Source organism: Caloenas nicobarica, chromosome 4 (assembly GCF_036013445.1).
Source record: "Caloenas nicobarica isolate bCalNic1 chromosome 4, bCalNic1.hap1, whole genome shotgun sequence".
Taxonomy (NCBI): Eukaryota; Metazoa; Chordata; class Aves; order Columbiformes; family Columbidae; genus Caloenas; species Caloenas nicobarica.
In genome coordinates, this window is record NC_088248.1 from 69,733,555 (window position 1) to 69,748,006 (window position 14,452).

Sequence of the window (14,452 nt, forward strand, 5' to 3'; positions counted from 1 at the left end):
ACAAGCAGAGCAACCTTGCTAACAAAACATACATTTTAGAGCCTCAGGAAACGCACTATGCCATCAGACCTACAAGCACATAGCAAGGGATTTTGTTTCTTTTGCCTTCTCCAAGGAAAAGATTGCTTAAAACTCCAAAGGAAGTTATTTGTGCACTGTAGGAAGCACTGAGGCTTTAATTTGCTTGTAGTGCTGTAAAGACAGCGGCAATGCCCGATGAGAAGTGAAAGCAGCGCTATTCAGTCCTACCATCAGTATTTCCATAGGATGCTGTCATTTTACTAGGTAACCTACGAGTACACAGATCAGGGTAGTCATTCTTCTGACAAGCAAATTATGACAGCAGCCCGCTCAATTAACAATACTGTTTTCAAGACAGAACAACCTATTAAATTGTAGAAGCAGCAAAGATTATATTTTTTTCTTTAAACTCTGGTTGCAAACATGGGGTTTGATTTCTCCTTAAAATTACAAAAGAAAAGTTCAACTCTACCTTAGCTGTGACACCAACATTGGCAAGCTATTCTGCAGGAGTGGCTCAGAAAATACTAGATTTTCAAACAGATGCTTATTGTGCAATTCCCATGTCACTTGAAATTTCTTCAAATGTTCATTTTCCTATAAAAACAAAACAAAAACACAGAAATAAGCCAAGAAAATGGGAAAAAAAAAGTCCGAGGCAAGAATTTTTTTTAAATTTCCAACCTACAGGCTGGGTTATCCAACTCAGATCTCACCCAGTTTTAATACCCAGAAACTCAGAATTTAAGTAGTTCTTCAATGACTTAAATAACCATAGCTTCATTTCTTGTTTTTCTAAATTGTCATGGATTAGGAAAAAAAAGACAAATCAGACTACGTTGTTAAAAGCTTCCATTCATTTCTGCATTGGCAGATGTATTTTACGATCTGAAACAGTTATTCTCAGGTTTTCTTGTCAAACATTTGTCTGATTATTTTTCAGTTATCTAGCAACAGACACATATATAATGGCACACTCTAGTCTTTATTCAAAACTGACATAAAGCAACAGTTCTCTCCAAGCACAGCTTCAAAACTGAAGTTTTCTAAATATACATGAGACCAACAGCTTTTCTAGTAAGCAGAATGTTTTTCTATTTGAGTTTAGCACATAATTGTGTTTCATTTCAAGGCCCAAAATGTAAATCCATTATTATCAAAACATAAGAATTGAAGACAGGTGTAATATTTTTTCAGGTCAGTAAGTTTTCCCACATATTGCCAGCAGTATGCAGGTTTTCTACACCAGGACTCCCCCACATAGCAAAACTAAAAGCAAGCATTCTGGCTACCAGGTCAGCAAGTGAGCCCTATGCACTATAACCCTGAGTATCCAGAAATACCTGAATACTTTGGAATTTCAAAGTTTTGTTACGCATAGCAGGTTAAAAACCACGTACATATTTATACCAGACATAAATACAAGACTATCTGTATTCAAAAAAAAAAATCAAGTTTGCAGTTTTATTATTATTTAAGAAGGGTGGGTGGGGTTTTTTCAAGTTGCAAAAGGCACATGTACCTTTCCACTTTGAATATGATGTCTTTAAAATATTTAAAATTTCTATAAATTGCTAATAATTTCTCAAGGGTCAACACTGAGAAAGGTTGATCCACTAAGCTGTTTCCATATTATGCTGTGAACAAAACAGTCAACACTTTACTACAAAATCTTGTATATCAGATGGTACAGAGTATGATAGCAAGTGACAGGACGAGAGGAAATGGCCTCAAGTTGCACCAGGGGAGGTTTAAATTGGATATTAGGAAAAAAATTCCTCACAAAGGGTTGTCAGGCATTGGAAGAGGCTGCCAAGGGAAGTGGTTGAGTCACCATCCCTGGAGGTGTTTAAAAGGCGTTTAGACGAGGTTCTGAGGGACACAGTTTAGTGCCAGAGTTAGGTTATGGTTGGATTCAATGATCCTGAGGGTCTCTTCCAACTGAAATGATTCTATATTTCTCACAAAGAAATACTGCCAAGTTTTCCCTTCTAGTCTGCTCTACTGGGCACTTGAGGGCTCCTCTGTACTGACCGCAATCTTTCCAGCTTGTTCTCAGTGTCTGTCATTCCCTGGTGGGGCATGAAGTTTTTGTTCCTGCTCTTGAACTTCACTAGTTAGTGGGATTCCTTGGAAAGCAAGGACAGCTGTTCATAATTTCATTGAGAAATTAAATTGTCACAGGTGGAGGTTCAAAGCATTATATGCCTTTGTACAGCACGCTGTGTGCAAAAGTTTTACCTTAAAAAGGAAGGCTGTACTATGTGTAGAGATCTTGATTGCCTTTTAAGTATTTCAGCTGAAAAGATTCCTTCTTCCATAGTGCATTGGTATCTTGAGAGAAAACACCCCTGCACACTGGAAAGGCTGGTGACTACCTGTACTGGAAGCTGTGACATACCTCTCCATTTAATAAAATGGTTATTTAATAAATCTAAGACATTTATGATGAGACACAGTATCCCACATTTTCGCAGTTCAGTTTCTGAATGTCACAGCTTAGAAGAAAGAAGTTTTCAGTACGTACTAGGCTGCAGAAGGAAAAGGACCAGAAAAGTTTGGGGTATTTTGTTTTCTCATACTTTGTTTTTTTGAAGAGAACAGGAATTTTATTTTACTTCAAATTTTGTCAGAAAATGGGTAGGTTAGGGAGTTCAAGCATCTTCTGTCTCTTCGTAGCCATTATCTCCATCTCTCATACCTGCTAAGTCTTCATGACCACTAGTTGACAATAATAACCAGGGGAAAAATATTAAAATATTATTTTCTGATTAGCTATGTAATGGCACTAATATGCTAATTATTTGTGGATCCACTCTGAGAAAGCTAACATTTGTACTGTAATCCATCTGCTTTTCAGCTGAACCAATTTCTAAATTCCAATGCAAATCAACCCAAAGAGCAAACCTCTCCCAAGCACATTGGTAGAGACTTGACGACTTAAGAGCAGCCAATAAACAGGAGATGAAAGTGACCTCAGGTCTGTATCTAAGTGATAAAGCTGGGGAGGACAAAGCAGACAACAGCAAATACAGAGCACTGACAACAGAAAAAGGCACCAGATATGCTCAGATTCCTTAAGAGAAACATCTTCCTGCCTTGCCAATTTAATTTTACTAACAGCCCTAACTCAGTAACGACACTCTGCTTCCCCTCCATTTTACGTCCTTCTCACACATGCCCACCATAGTCTTGTTTCTGCCTATTATTTTCTTCTCTTTATCTACCTAGACAGTCACTTTCAGCTAATTGGCAATAAACCCCAGATTTACCAGTTTATCCACTTTTTCTTTTGCTTGTGCAAAGTATACACAAGAAAAGGGATGTACAGGATAAGGACATTAACAAAGGATGTACAGGAAAGGATTATTAACAAAACAGGATTAATAGCCTTCTCAGCCCTTAGACAAACAGAATTACAGAATTTGTTTACTGTATTACTCACTCATGATGGAAAGTTACTCAATAATAGATTTTTATGTCTGTTGCTTATTTTCTACCTGGCAATATAACTCCAAGACTAACATCACGATCAGTTGACAAAAAAGCATTTAAGAAAGAACATAGCAGATTAATTCCAAGGCAATAGATCACCTTCTCAATTAGCCATTCTTTCTTACAAATAAATGAAAAACTGAACATCGAAACAACCTAAATTAGTGCTACACATAAAAGTTTGTGTCCTGTAAACATGGTTGTCAAGAGACCGTTAAAGATGAATAGAGAAGTGTTTCATACATTTGCAAATGCAGTGTCTAAAATTTTGTAATCTGCTTAAAGATTAGTTTCAGATTAAGAGCCACAAACCACATCCTACATTTTTCTTTACAAAGGTAATTTCATCAGTTCACTGTAAGAGATGCCTAATGCACATCTCTGAAGAATTAAATTTGCATTTTCAGAATACCCGTCTCCAAGCACGCACACACAAAAAAGCTCACATTTTAAACACCACAGAAGACACCTGAAGGAGCCCAGAACAGCTCTGCTAGCATCACCCCTAGGCAAGTAGAAGCATACAGGTTATTTTTTCAAGTCTCACCAGAGTAACTAGAAAGGCGCTGATTGTACATGCTGCCTGACAGAGTGCACTGTATTCTTCAAGTAGGAGTGAGATGAACTGGTGGGCCTGTGGTGGCCCTTGTATTGCTAATGTTGATGCAACTTTAGATCCCAGGGACAAGTGTCGGAGCAGACGAACCTTCATTTCAAGCACATATTCTCTAGCTTGCTGTTCCAACCGTTGGTAAAGCTGATATGGATCTCTTTCACAAAGCCTGTATTTTTAGAGTATTTGTGGGGGAAAAAAAAAAAAGGCATGTAGTCAACAAATTTTACTTTCCTAAAAATACTGACCAGTTACAATCATCATCACCATCATCATCAAAAAGAAACAATGGCTACGGTTTACAGAACTACCTTAAATCTGGAAGAACATAGTCCAGTTCCTTACTTTTACAATGTGGAACTGAGCTTCTGTGTAGCTTTAGGACTAGGATGCTTGCACACCTGAGGAACAAATTAACACCTTAGTATTTCACTTCAACTTGTGAGTTAAAAAACCTTCACTCAATTTGCATACAACCCTACAGATACCCAGACTCTTCAGACAAGCTTCTTTACAACTTCTCCATGTTCTTACAAACAGCCCTAACAGTGTCCCAGTTGGAACAGCCAGGCCTAGGCCCTATTCATCTCCCGGACAAGGACACGCCTTTACTTCAAACTGAAGGAGCTTCACCTGTTCAGCAGCCACAACATTCCTAAACACACACTGACCAGACAGGACTTGCTGATGGGGGACCCTTCTGTTGCTGAGCTGAACTGAAAGACGACATTTCATACAATTACCAAGCTTTTAAGACATTCATGAAACTCCTCCTCACCTTTACGGATAGTTTCTTATCCCAAGTTGTGAATCTTTGGACAAGGACATTCTTTGCACCTTTTATTAAAGCTGTGTCACTGCGTAGCAGAGACGTGGGATTCAGACGGCTGAAAAGAACGTCCTTCAAAGAACATGACTTAGGGCACTCTACTGTGGTGGCACTTAAACTGCAATCGTTACAAAGGATTGGTGTATTTTTTATTATTTTCTTGAAAATCTAGAACAGGGATCAGAATTTGGGACTCCTTTGTCCCAGGGAAGCACAGTAACATTGAAGCTCCAGAAGCACATTGCTGTCCATGCACTCTATTCAGCCACTCAGTACCTGCAAGACCTGACCCATGGGTTTGAACCAGCCCACACAGAAGAACACTGAACCCAATGGCTGCTTTGAGGCACTTCAGGGTGAAATCTTACTACTTAAAGCCCTGTGCATGAAGTTTAAGCACTTGCCTCAGGTTTTTTTACAGCACAGAGAGGTGGCGAAGAAGAAAGGAATAAGTACTTAAGAGTCAGATGAATGAAAGTCTGCTGCTATCTACTGCCTGCTCTTCCCTCAGCACTCACAAAATAAGAGTATTAGCAGATTGCCACAAAGTGCTCCAACACACAGTAGGGACAGTACCTGGCACCACTACTTATTTTCAGGTAAGATGACCAGATAGTCTGTTTCTTTCCATGGTTTTGTTTGGTTTGCTTTCACGCCTTCAATACCTACGTTGACTAGCTTTGTCAAAAAATTTCGCGTGATATTAGCACCACAGACAGGATACACTGGTGTCTGCTCAAACACAGTATCCTAATTTTATTTCATACTTTGCAGATCATAAGAAACTCAAGTGAAAAATAATCATACTGACATTTAAGGTTTCCTTCTTTGAGATCCTGTTTTGTTTCTGCCTTTTTATTTTAATAATCTCTTTTAAAAAAGTGAAAAACAGTTCTAGAAAAATCAAGTACATAAGAAAGGTACACAGTAGATGTTCCAGTTTCCAAAATTTTTCCATTAAAGAGAAACTGCATAAAAATCAACCACCATTTTAGCTGTGATTCAGCTTTAATTACCTACACACTATGCAACATTGAAGCATCTTCGATTTCAAAACCTACACTGCATGATTTGATTACTTAAATAAACCAAATGTGACTAATACAGAGGCATACTACATTACTCTACATTTACACAACTCATGTTCAAAACCAAACACTAAGTTTTTACACAACAGAAGTGCAATACACTTATTTAATTATCTGTTAAGGCTGATTCAGGAGCATAGTCACACAAAGAGCAATGCTAGATGACTACAATATTCCAAAAGTTTTTTTACCTCACCAGAATTTAGCTTCATCTAGGAACTCCGCATAAAAACTACAGTTTGTCAGACTAGTCAGACCGTAGTATATTAAGTATGTACAGAATCAAGGAGAGCAATTATTCCTTGACCACACATTCGGTTAGGCAGAAATGGAGATGAACCTCCCGGAGCACTTTAAGGACAGCCATGCTATTCTCAAAAGGTAAAACCCCACAACTGAGGATCTCATTAAGCACATCCTCAACTTCACGCCTAGAAAAGCTACAATTTCGACTTCTGAAGTGAGAAAGAGGTTCTCAGAATCTGCCTAAACTAGTGATCAATTGCCAGTATTACTTTTTGTGTGTGTGTGAAAATTCTCTTCTAGCTGTTGCAACTACAATAAGATGCAAGCACTATAACAACTCAGGTTAGTTTGACAATGTAAGATTTTCATGTGGGCAATTCAAACTAAACATTGCCATATTACCCACCAACATCTCAAGGTCTTTTGAAGAATAAAATTTTGTCACCCTTCCATAATTATACATTAATATTCCTATTGCAAACAGTGTATAAATAGAATATAGCTTCCCATGCATTCAATCTAGCATTTAAATATCCTGCATGAAATAGAATTGACTGTTCTAACTTTTCATTCTAGTGGAGAGGCAACCACTCTAAGCAACCAGACTTACAGATGGTAAATAACATTCTATTAAAAAGCAATATTCCAAACTACTTAAAAAAAAATCCTCTTAGCAATTAATAGATATTTTTCAAAGTGCTATACCTATCCACCAGCTCTTTCATTCCTTCTTTATCTGGTACCAAAGATTGGTCTTGGTCATCTGCCAAAGGGGTCCCAGCTTGGCGATATATACACCGAACCATATATCTTACTTCTGACCAGTAATTTTGAAGCTGCTGAGGTTCACGTTCAGGCTCTGCTGAATTTTCTCTGCAAACAACGACAAAAAAAATTACACTCTATTTGTACATCGCATAGGTGTATTGATTCCTAGTATTCTGAAGATGCTCTTCAGGAAAAACAATGTACATCTGAAAATAAAGTACACGTCTAAATGTATAAAATTGGATAAAAGCTGCCATCCACAAGCTACTGTTATTGTCAGCCTGACTACAGGCATCAAACTATCGAGTTTGAGTTCAGTTCTTACCTGCGCTCGTTACAGGCCTCACAGTTACAGGCTATGTCTGAAGGAGAGGAATTGCTAAGATCTGCAGCAGGCACCGTCTGTGCACCAACAGCTATTCTTCCTCCTCCTACAGATTCCTGCTGTGATCCACTGTTTGCAAGGGGCATGTGCAAAAGGAAATCTTGGCTCTGAAAGGAAAAAAAAAAAAAAAAAAATCAACGCAGGTAGCCTTTAGTTTGTAAGGCTACAATAGGTATGCAAAAACACATGTGGCAATTCTTACTGCTGAATGTATTTTGGGAAGACACTCAACCAGACACAAAGAATTAACTGTCAAAAAGCCTAATAAATGCAAGAGATGGACTGAGAAAACAAATGGTATAAATATAGCTTCATTTCTAATAACCAAAGTACATTGGTTGTAATTATCACCTTTATGTACTCCAGCATAAACAATGAACTAAGCTAAAGGCAGGCTTGCATCACCCACAATTAATCATGAACTAGTAAGATCTCTTTAGTCTCTATTTGACAGCATGTTTAACTTTCATAGTTCAACAATCCCTTCTAGCAAAAAGCATAAAATCTCCTTGTTTATAACAGCCAGACATCCTACCTCATAGTAATGGATGTTAGAAAGTTGCTGTCATTGGGAATGGATGCTACCTCTGCTACTCAGTGCTGCTCAGTACGAGATGACAACACTCTGGCTTGCAGTGACTGATAACAGCTTTCTTTTTTTAGCTCACTTCCCGCCCCAGCTAGTATCTCTAATGTGACTGGCCACCTAATTTTTTTTTTCCCCTCTTTTTTCCTTCTTTTTTCAACTCAAGCTTCCCAACCTTAAAAATCCTTTCGCTGATTGCTTTAAAAAAACTTCCTCTTAAAATAAGAAAACAGTTGCCAAATAAAACATATACTGTCAGTTGCTACTGTACCTGGAATATCTATAACTTAACAAAATGTTTCGGAAGCAAATCCTGCCTTCCTTGAACTATTAGGGCATTTATTTTCTTTACTAGTTCATTAAACAGAGCATAAATTTATATCAAAAATTTGGACTCGAAAAATAGTGTGGTTCAGTCTTGCTGTGCTTTAAATTCTCTAGGATGTGTTTACCACCAGACTAACAGTACCATTCCTTTAGATGTAATATCTTTTGATTAATTTTACTAACCCTTGCTAATAGCAAGAATATCATTAAACACTAGTTGTACTTAAGTAATATTCTGTTAACTGTGTTTTTAATAAGAATTTAACAACATATGCTATACAATCTTTCCTCACACTTGTTTACTGAAATAAAAATCTGTATGTGCCTATGGGCACATGCACAGTCCGTTAGTTCTCTACAAGGAGATGTCAGCTGGAATCTATAATGCTTCCAATTATCAGAAGCATGTGGCTTCCCAGATCACTTGTGAAGATTTGGTTCTGCAGGACAGCATCATATTTTACTTCTAATGGGGTTTTACTGGACCTGTCAATGAACTTTTTCTATCTTTCTGCTACACTGAGCACAGCTCTCACATGAAGCTGAATTGTCATTTGAAACTATATTTCAACATTTAATCTAGAAAATAATCAAAACTTGAAATATTAGCACCATGTATTAAAATCAGTGTTTGCAGTGCTCCAACAAAGAAATCGTTATATGCATACTATGCAAAGTTGTGCTTCTTTATTAAAAAATACAGGAAAGAAAAGACAAAAAAACCTCAGAGACATGCAGGAAGGTGGCAGTGCAACTGCAGTGACTCCAGAACACTGAAGAAAAAGGAAAATTTCGACAGTTTACATCACGAATGGGGGAAGTACACAAGCAGACAGAGAACAGAAAAAATGTGTAATAATTAAAGTTGCATTGGTAAGAGCGTAAGAAACAGAATTTAAGTAAAGGGAGAAAGGACAAAGTATGAGATCCAATAAACTGAAATGGCAAAAAACCAGCAAGAAACAAATCCAAGCCTCGCTTTACCCTAATATCCAAGACTCAGAATCAGAACTCCTCATTTTTAGAACAATTTACCCGTTCCGTTTAGCTCATAGGAAAGAAAACCAACTCAAAATCTTCTAAAATACTTTCTGAGCACTTACAGTTGAAGTGGTTCAAAAGCACAAAGTAGCATTCAGCCCATAACAACATCTCTTCTCAGTCTACTGAACAGAAGTACTTCCACTTACCACAAGAGATTGCTCTACGGTAGTGTGCCTCTCCTCTTTTTCGACTGTTCGTCGACAGTCTGGACACACCCACAGTGGAAGATGCAGCACATTGTTTGCTTTCGGAGATGTGGAAAGTGCTGTTTTGCTAGAATTTTTTATCCCGCTCTCTGAAAGCGAATTATCTTTTCGTTCACTTCTACAAAGAAGACAATGCTCCCCAGTTGTATATGGTGCCCTTTGGCCCAAGCCAAAGGTAAACGGTGTCTACAAATAAATTTGATAGATAACTGGTTATTCACAGAATACATACCAGAAATAAAACTTATCTGATATTTTTAAAAAATACACACATTTTAAAAGTCATCATTAAGTGCAGTGTCCCAAGAGCAAACAGCCGTCTTAACCCCCATATGGCAAACAATTCCGATGATGAATACACCCCATTCAAAAAGTCATGTTTTCAGGGAACAGGGACTACAGCCTTCCTCTCTAAAATAATTAGCCTAGACGTAATAATCTAGTAAGCAAAATAAAAAAGGTATAGTATAATTCCTTTTACTGTTGTCATTCTTAGAGAAAAAAAGGAAAATAACTGCTCTTGGAAGTTCCGTGTCACTGCCTTTTTTAATACTAACTGAAACAAAGACACTTTCAGTTAAGCTTATTACAAAATGAAAGCTTAACTCAGTTTTAACAAAACCAATCAGTAGAGTCTCAAAATCCACTATCAGCTATTGAATAAAGTAGACTTGGGAACTTAAGACAACACAGAGTTCAAAACTTACTTTCTCTTCCAGATGCCTGAAATTCTGGTTCAGCCATGAAATGCTGATTGATCACCAAAACTGATTCTCAAAGACATGTCAAGCAGCACAAACCAAACAGAACCCAACTTCACAAGAGATAAGCAAAGTTATAATGAATGGAACAAAACATCTTCTAATGGCAGAATCACAGATTTGTCTGATATTACAGCTGCTAGCTCTGCCTTAATTAGCCAGATCTTCTATGTAAGCCACAAAATAGTCACATTATTTCTCAAAAGAAAGGTAAAATTTAAATAAGTCATTCAAGCACACCTCTGAATACTGTTCCAATCTCAATACTAACAAAAATACTGCTTTAAAGATCTCTTAGGGCTGACATGCACAAGCACAGGTGAAAAGTTCTTAAGGGCAAAGGACTAGCTCAAGCTGTAGCACAATTCACTGACTCGTCTTCACAGCAATAACAAATCAATTCCATACTGCTGACATCTGAAGAGAAACAGCACAGCATTATGAGCTCTGATTTCTGTGTTCTTTGCATTTAAAAGACTGACTCAGTAATAGGGAAACAAAATTGAGAATTCTAGACATAAAAAAAAACGAAAGACACACTGAGTTTATCTCTACAAGTATCATCTTAAATTTCTCATGGACTCCTGAAAGATAAGTTAATAGATTTAGCAAGAACAGCTAATCTCTTTACTCACTGATGCCACTTCAAGAATTCACACCTAAGAACTAAGGCAAGAAAATGAACATAACTTGTCCAGGTGTCTACTGCAGGTTTTCAGAAAACATTCTCATAAGGGAAGACTTGTTCTGCCTCCCAAAAGTCTGGAACATCCTCTTACCTTACTGGCTCTACAGACATGATCAGACCTCTCAAGTTACACATTCCTCTTGGCTGACCTGCATCCAACTGCAGTTCTTACTGATGCTACAAACCCTGCACGCAAGAGGCCACAGCTGCTCAGCCCCTTGGCCCTGACAGTTTCCATTCCTGAAAATCCTTACAAACATAACCTGCAGGACATCTTCCAACAAGTAGGAAAAGCAGAGGACAAAAATGTAAAAGTTCAGAAGTTAGGACAACCTGATGCTCACTTTTACAAAGGTAAAGGTCATGGCAAACATATCCCAGCCATGCTGCAAGGACCTCTAGAAGTCCAGAATTCTGTCTCTAATTTGCACTATGATCATTAAAAATGCAATAGCAAATACATCAGGAACAACAATCTTAATTCCAGCCAACTCACAGACTCAATAAAACCTTAACAATCTCCCAGTTGGGCCCATATTTATGACAGATTTGAAGTTCAAATGAAAGCACTTGGTTCCTAGACCACAAAACAGATCAACTGCTAAGAACAAAAATTTCTAAGCAGTTTATTTCTAACAAAACTGACAATTAGAACCTTGACAAAATCTAGACCATAAACATATCAGATTCCCATTATGGCTTTGTCATCATAAAAAGAAACTATGAATTGCAGTTTCTTATTTATTCAAAATATGATAACGCATTAACTGTTCACGTGACCATTTCAACAGCAGCAGTAAACTCTTCATGGATTAGATGAGCTTGGAATTAGGTCACATATACATTTCTATGCATCTTCATGTAATCAAAGTGTACGTTTTAAGAAAAGCAAGATATTTTTCCACTAGTTAAGCTTCAAAAAATGTGTGATGCACCCCTGCAAGGAAACACCCAGTCTCGCTTTTTCTCTGAAACATGTTCAGATACAACTTTCATAAGAGAACGCTGGAAGTAGGACAAGTCAGAACAGAAATAACTGCATCTCTGCCATGTATTTAGATTTCTTTCCAATAATAACGTTATTACCATAAAACTGCATAGCTTTTTTTACATCTATGTCCAATTTCAAGCTTATTATAATGATAGAATTTAACTTTAGAAATAGTAGCTTGCACTGCTTTTTTAAACTTGAATAGTGAAGTCATCAGGAACTGACTTCAGTTCGCCAAGTCTCAATCTTATACAGAGATGCAGATGTTTTTGAAGAGTTTTCTCTAGCAGGTTTAATAAATAATTCTGCTGTCATATACACTCATAAAATTTGGCTGCACGTACCTGAGAAACACCTGTGAACTCTGATCCAACAGAACTGTCTGTAAACTGCGTACCATTTAGCGAAACCTGGAAAAAATTGTAGTACATTGGTTACAACAGTTGAGTTTAATGCTAAAAGAGCATTAAAAAAAATTAAACAAAATCTTCCCGTGCATATGAGAGTTGACAAAAAAGCTTTTGAAACTTGAATGACTGGCTGCAGAGATGGAAAATGCCTTGTGTTATAAAAGTTCTACAGACACAAAAGTTTACAATTTTTGTAATTTCAACTTTTGCACTATAGCTGTTTTACTAGCAATGCAACTCTGATATGAAAGAATTGATACAGGAAAAAAGAAAAGTCACAACCAAAATGATATTTTTCCTTCTGTATCTAATAGTTTGCATTTAGCTTTCAAATCTCTGTTGTGAATCGAGACAATTACCAAATATTCTTGCCTTCTGAAAGCTAAATACAATACTGCTTAGAAAAATATGCAGTGTTAACCAGCAAGATTTCCACAGTGAGCCTCCAAACGGCGTTCAGCGATTCAGCCTTCCTCCTGCCCCAGGTTACAATTCACACAGAAACCTTTCCAAGATTTCTTCTGTACCGTGTTTGTCCAAAAGTGTTACAGAGACTCCACTAGATACCAACCAAGTGCCCTTCACAAGCCCCAAGTGTTTTCATACAGCATTATTCAAGGACACTAAAACAAGAGTAAAGACAGCTCACAAATTCAAGTCGGTGACAATGAAGAACCTTAGATCACATTGACTTGAAGAAAAGGCATTTGATTTAAAAACAAAAATGGGAGAGGGGAAATAAACTCAATTATTTTATTTTAATTTTCCCTCTTCTTGAGCACTGGTTTCTCTCTTGAACTTCAGATGTAATTTACCTTAGGCCTTTGTTCCACCTTTCACATGTTTTTGCCAACCTCATTTTTTGTTCCACCTTTCACATGCTTTTGCCAACCTCGTTTTGCCCTCCAGTTTTCTACCTACTGTTGCCTGATATTAATATTTCCAAGACTACTCCAAGGACCGCAATAAAACCCAGCCTGTTTAACATAGGAACCCCCACATCTTGTGTGTTGGATTTACAGAGTTCAGAAAGTATTTTCACCCTGCTACCAAACTTGAACTGGAGCCTCCTCCAGAACAAAAAAAACATCCTTTAGTTTTACACATCCACAGGATTACTGACTGCTCGGTTTACAGAGCCAGCAATTGCAAAGCCACTGACTTCAGATGGATTTTTCAAACACAAAGTAGAGGATGAAACACAATCTTCAAATCATTGCTAGAGAAAATACAAATAAGACACCACACAACTTCACTTACATAATCTATGCTAACTTTTAAGAGTGGGTTTTTAAGAAAAAAAAAATGTCAAATGCAAGTGAAGTATCTCAGATTGAAAATCGTGGGACAACAACGCTGATGTGGAACATGTTCCCTCTTTCTATTCAGCCACCTTCCAAGAAGTGGGAAAAAAAAGAAAAGGTCATTTGGATTAAAGAAAGTCCTCTTCACCAAGAAAAGAAATCCTGCAGTATTGGAGGTCCACTGGTTACTGGCGTGCATATGCATTCAAGAACAAAGAAACCAGTAAGAAAGTTTAGAATGAAATTCCTACCTGTGGCTGAAAAAACCCCTTTTTTTGAGAAAATTCAAAAAAGACAAGTCTATCCAACCCATTACCTATTCATTAAAGGAGTACATTTACCTTTCTTTACATTCAAGATAGTGATAACACGAAACGCAGGAGCCACCACATTAAACATGCAGATGTTTAGTGACCCAGCTGAAGGCAGCCAGAAATGGTACAGAAGCAAAGACAAAACCAGTGGGAGGCTTCTGTTATCCACAAAGTGTCACAGGATGTCAAGAAAAAATACTGACCATCAGACATGACTGCTTCATGGAAGAAGTTGTCATGCTACTAACAAAAGAAAAGGCATCTCTTGATCCTAAGCACTGGGCAGGATTTCATTCAAAATATTAGCGTAAACCCCTCAGAATTTAGTAGCAACCTAAATATCTGCAGGAGGAACAAACATCAAGGAATTTAGAGA

At 37.5% G+C, this 14,452-nt stretch overlaps 1 protein-coding gene across 2 annotated transcripts in view; it reads right to left on the reverse strand.

Annotated features, from left to right (window-relative positions):
* The window catches only part of FAM193A (family with sequence similarity 193 member A), a 76,969-nt gene that overhangs the window by 33,824 nt on the left and 28,693 nt on the right, over positions 1-14,452 (reverse strand). For both annotated transcript variants that reach the window (XM_065633465.1, XM_065633466.1), the window contains exons 2-7: positions 12,393-12,458; positions 9,549-9,794; positions 7,386-7,552; positions 6,998-7,165; positions 4,064-4,298; positions 494-618 (exon numbers count right to left, since the gene is read on the reverse strand). In XM_065633465.1, the coding sequence (XP_065489537.1) occupies positions 494-618; positions 4,064-4,298; positions 6,998-7,165; positions 7,386-7,531 (674 nt within the window). In that variant the 5' untranslated portion in view covers positions 7,532-7,552; positions 9,549-9,794; positions 12,393-12,458. The remainder of the gene's footprint in view (positions 1-493; positions 619-4,063; positions 4,299-6,997; positions 7,166-7,385; positions 7,553-9,548; positions 9,795-12,392; positions 12,459-14,452) is intronic.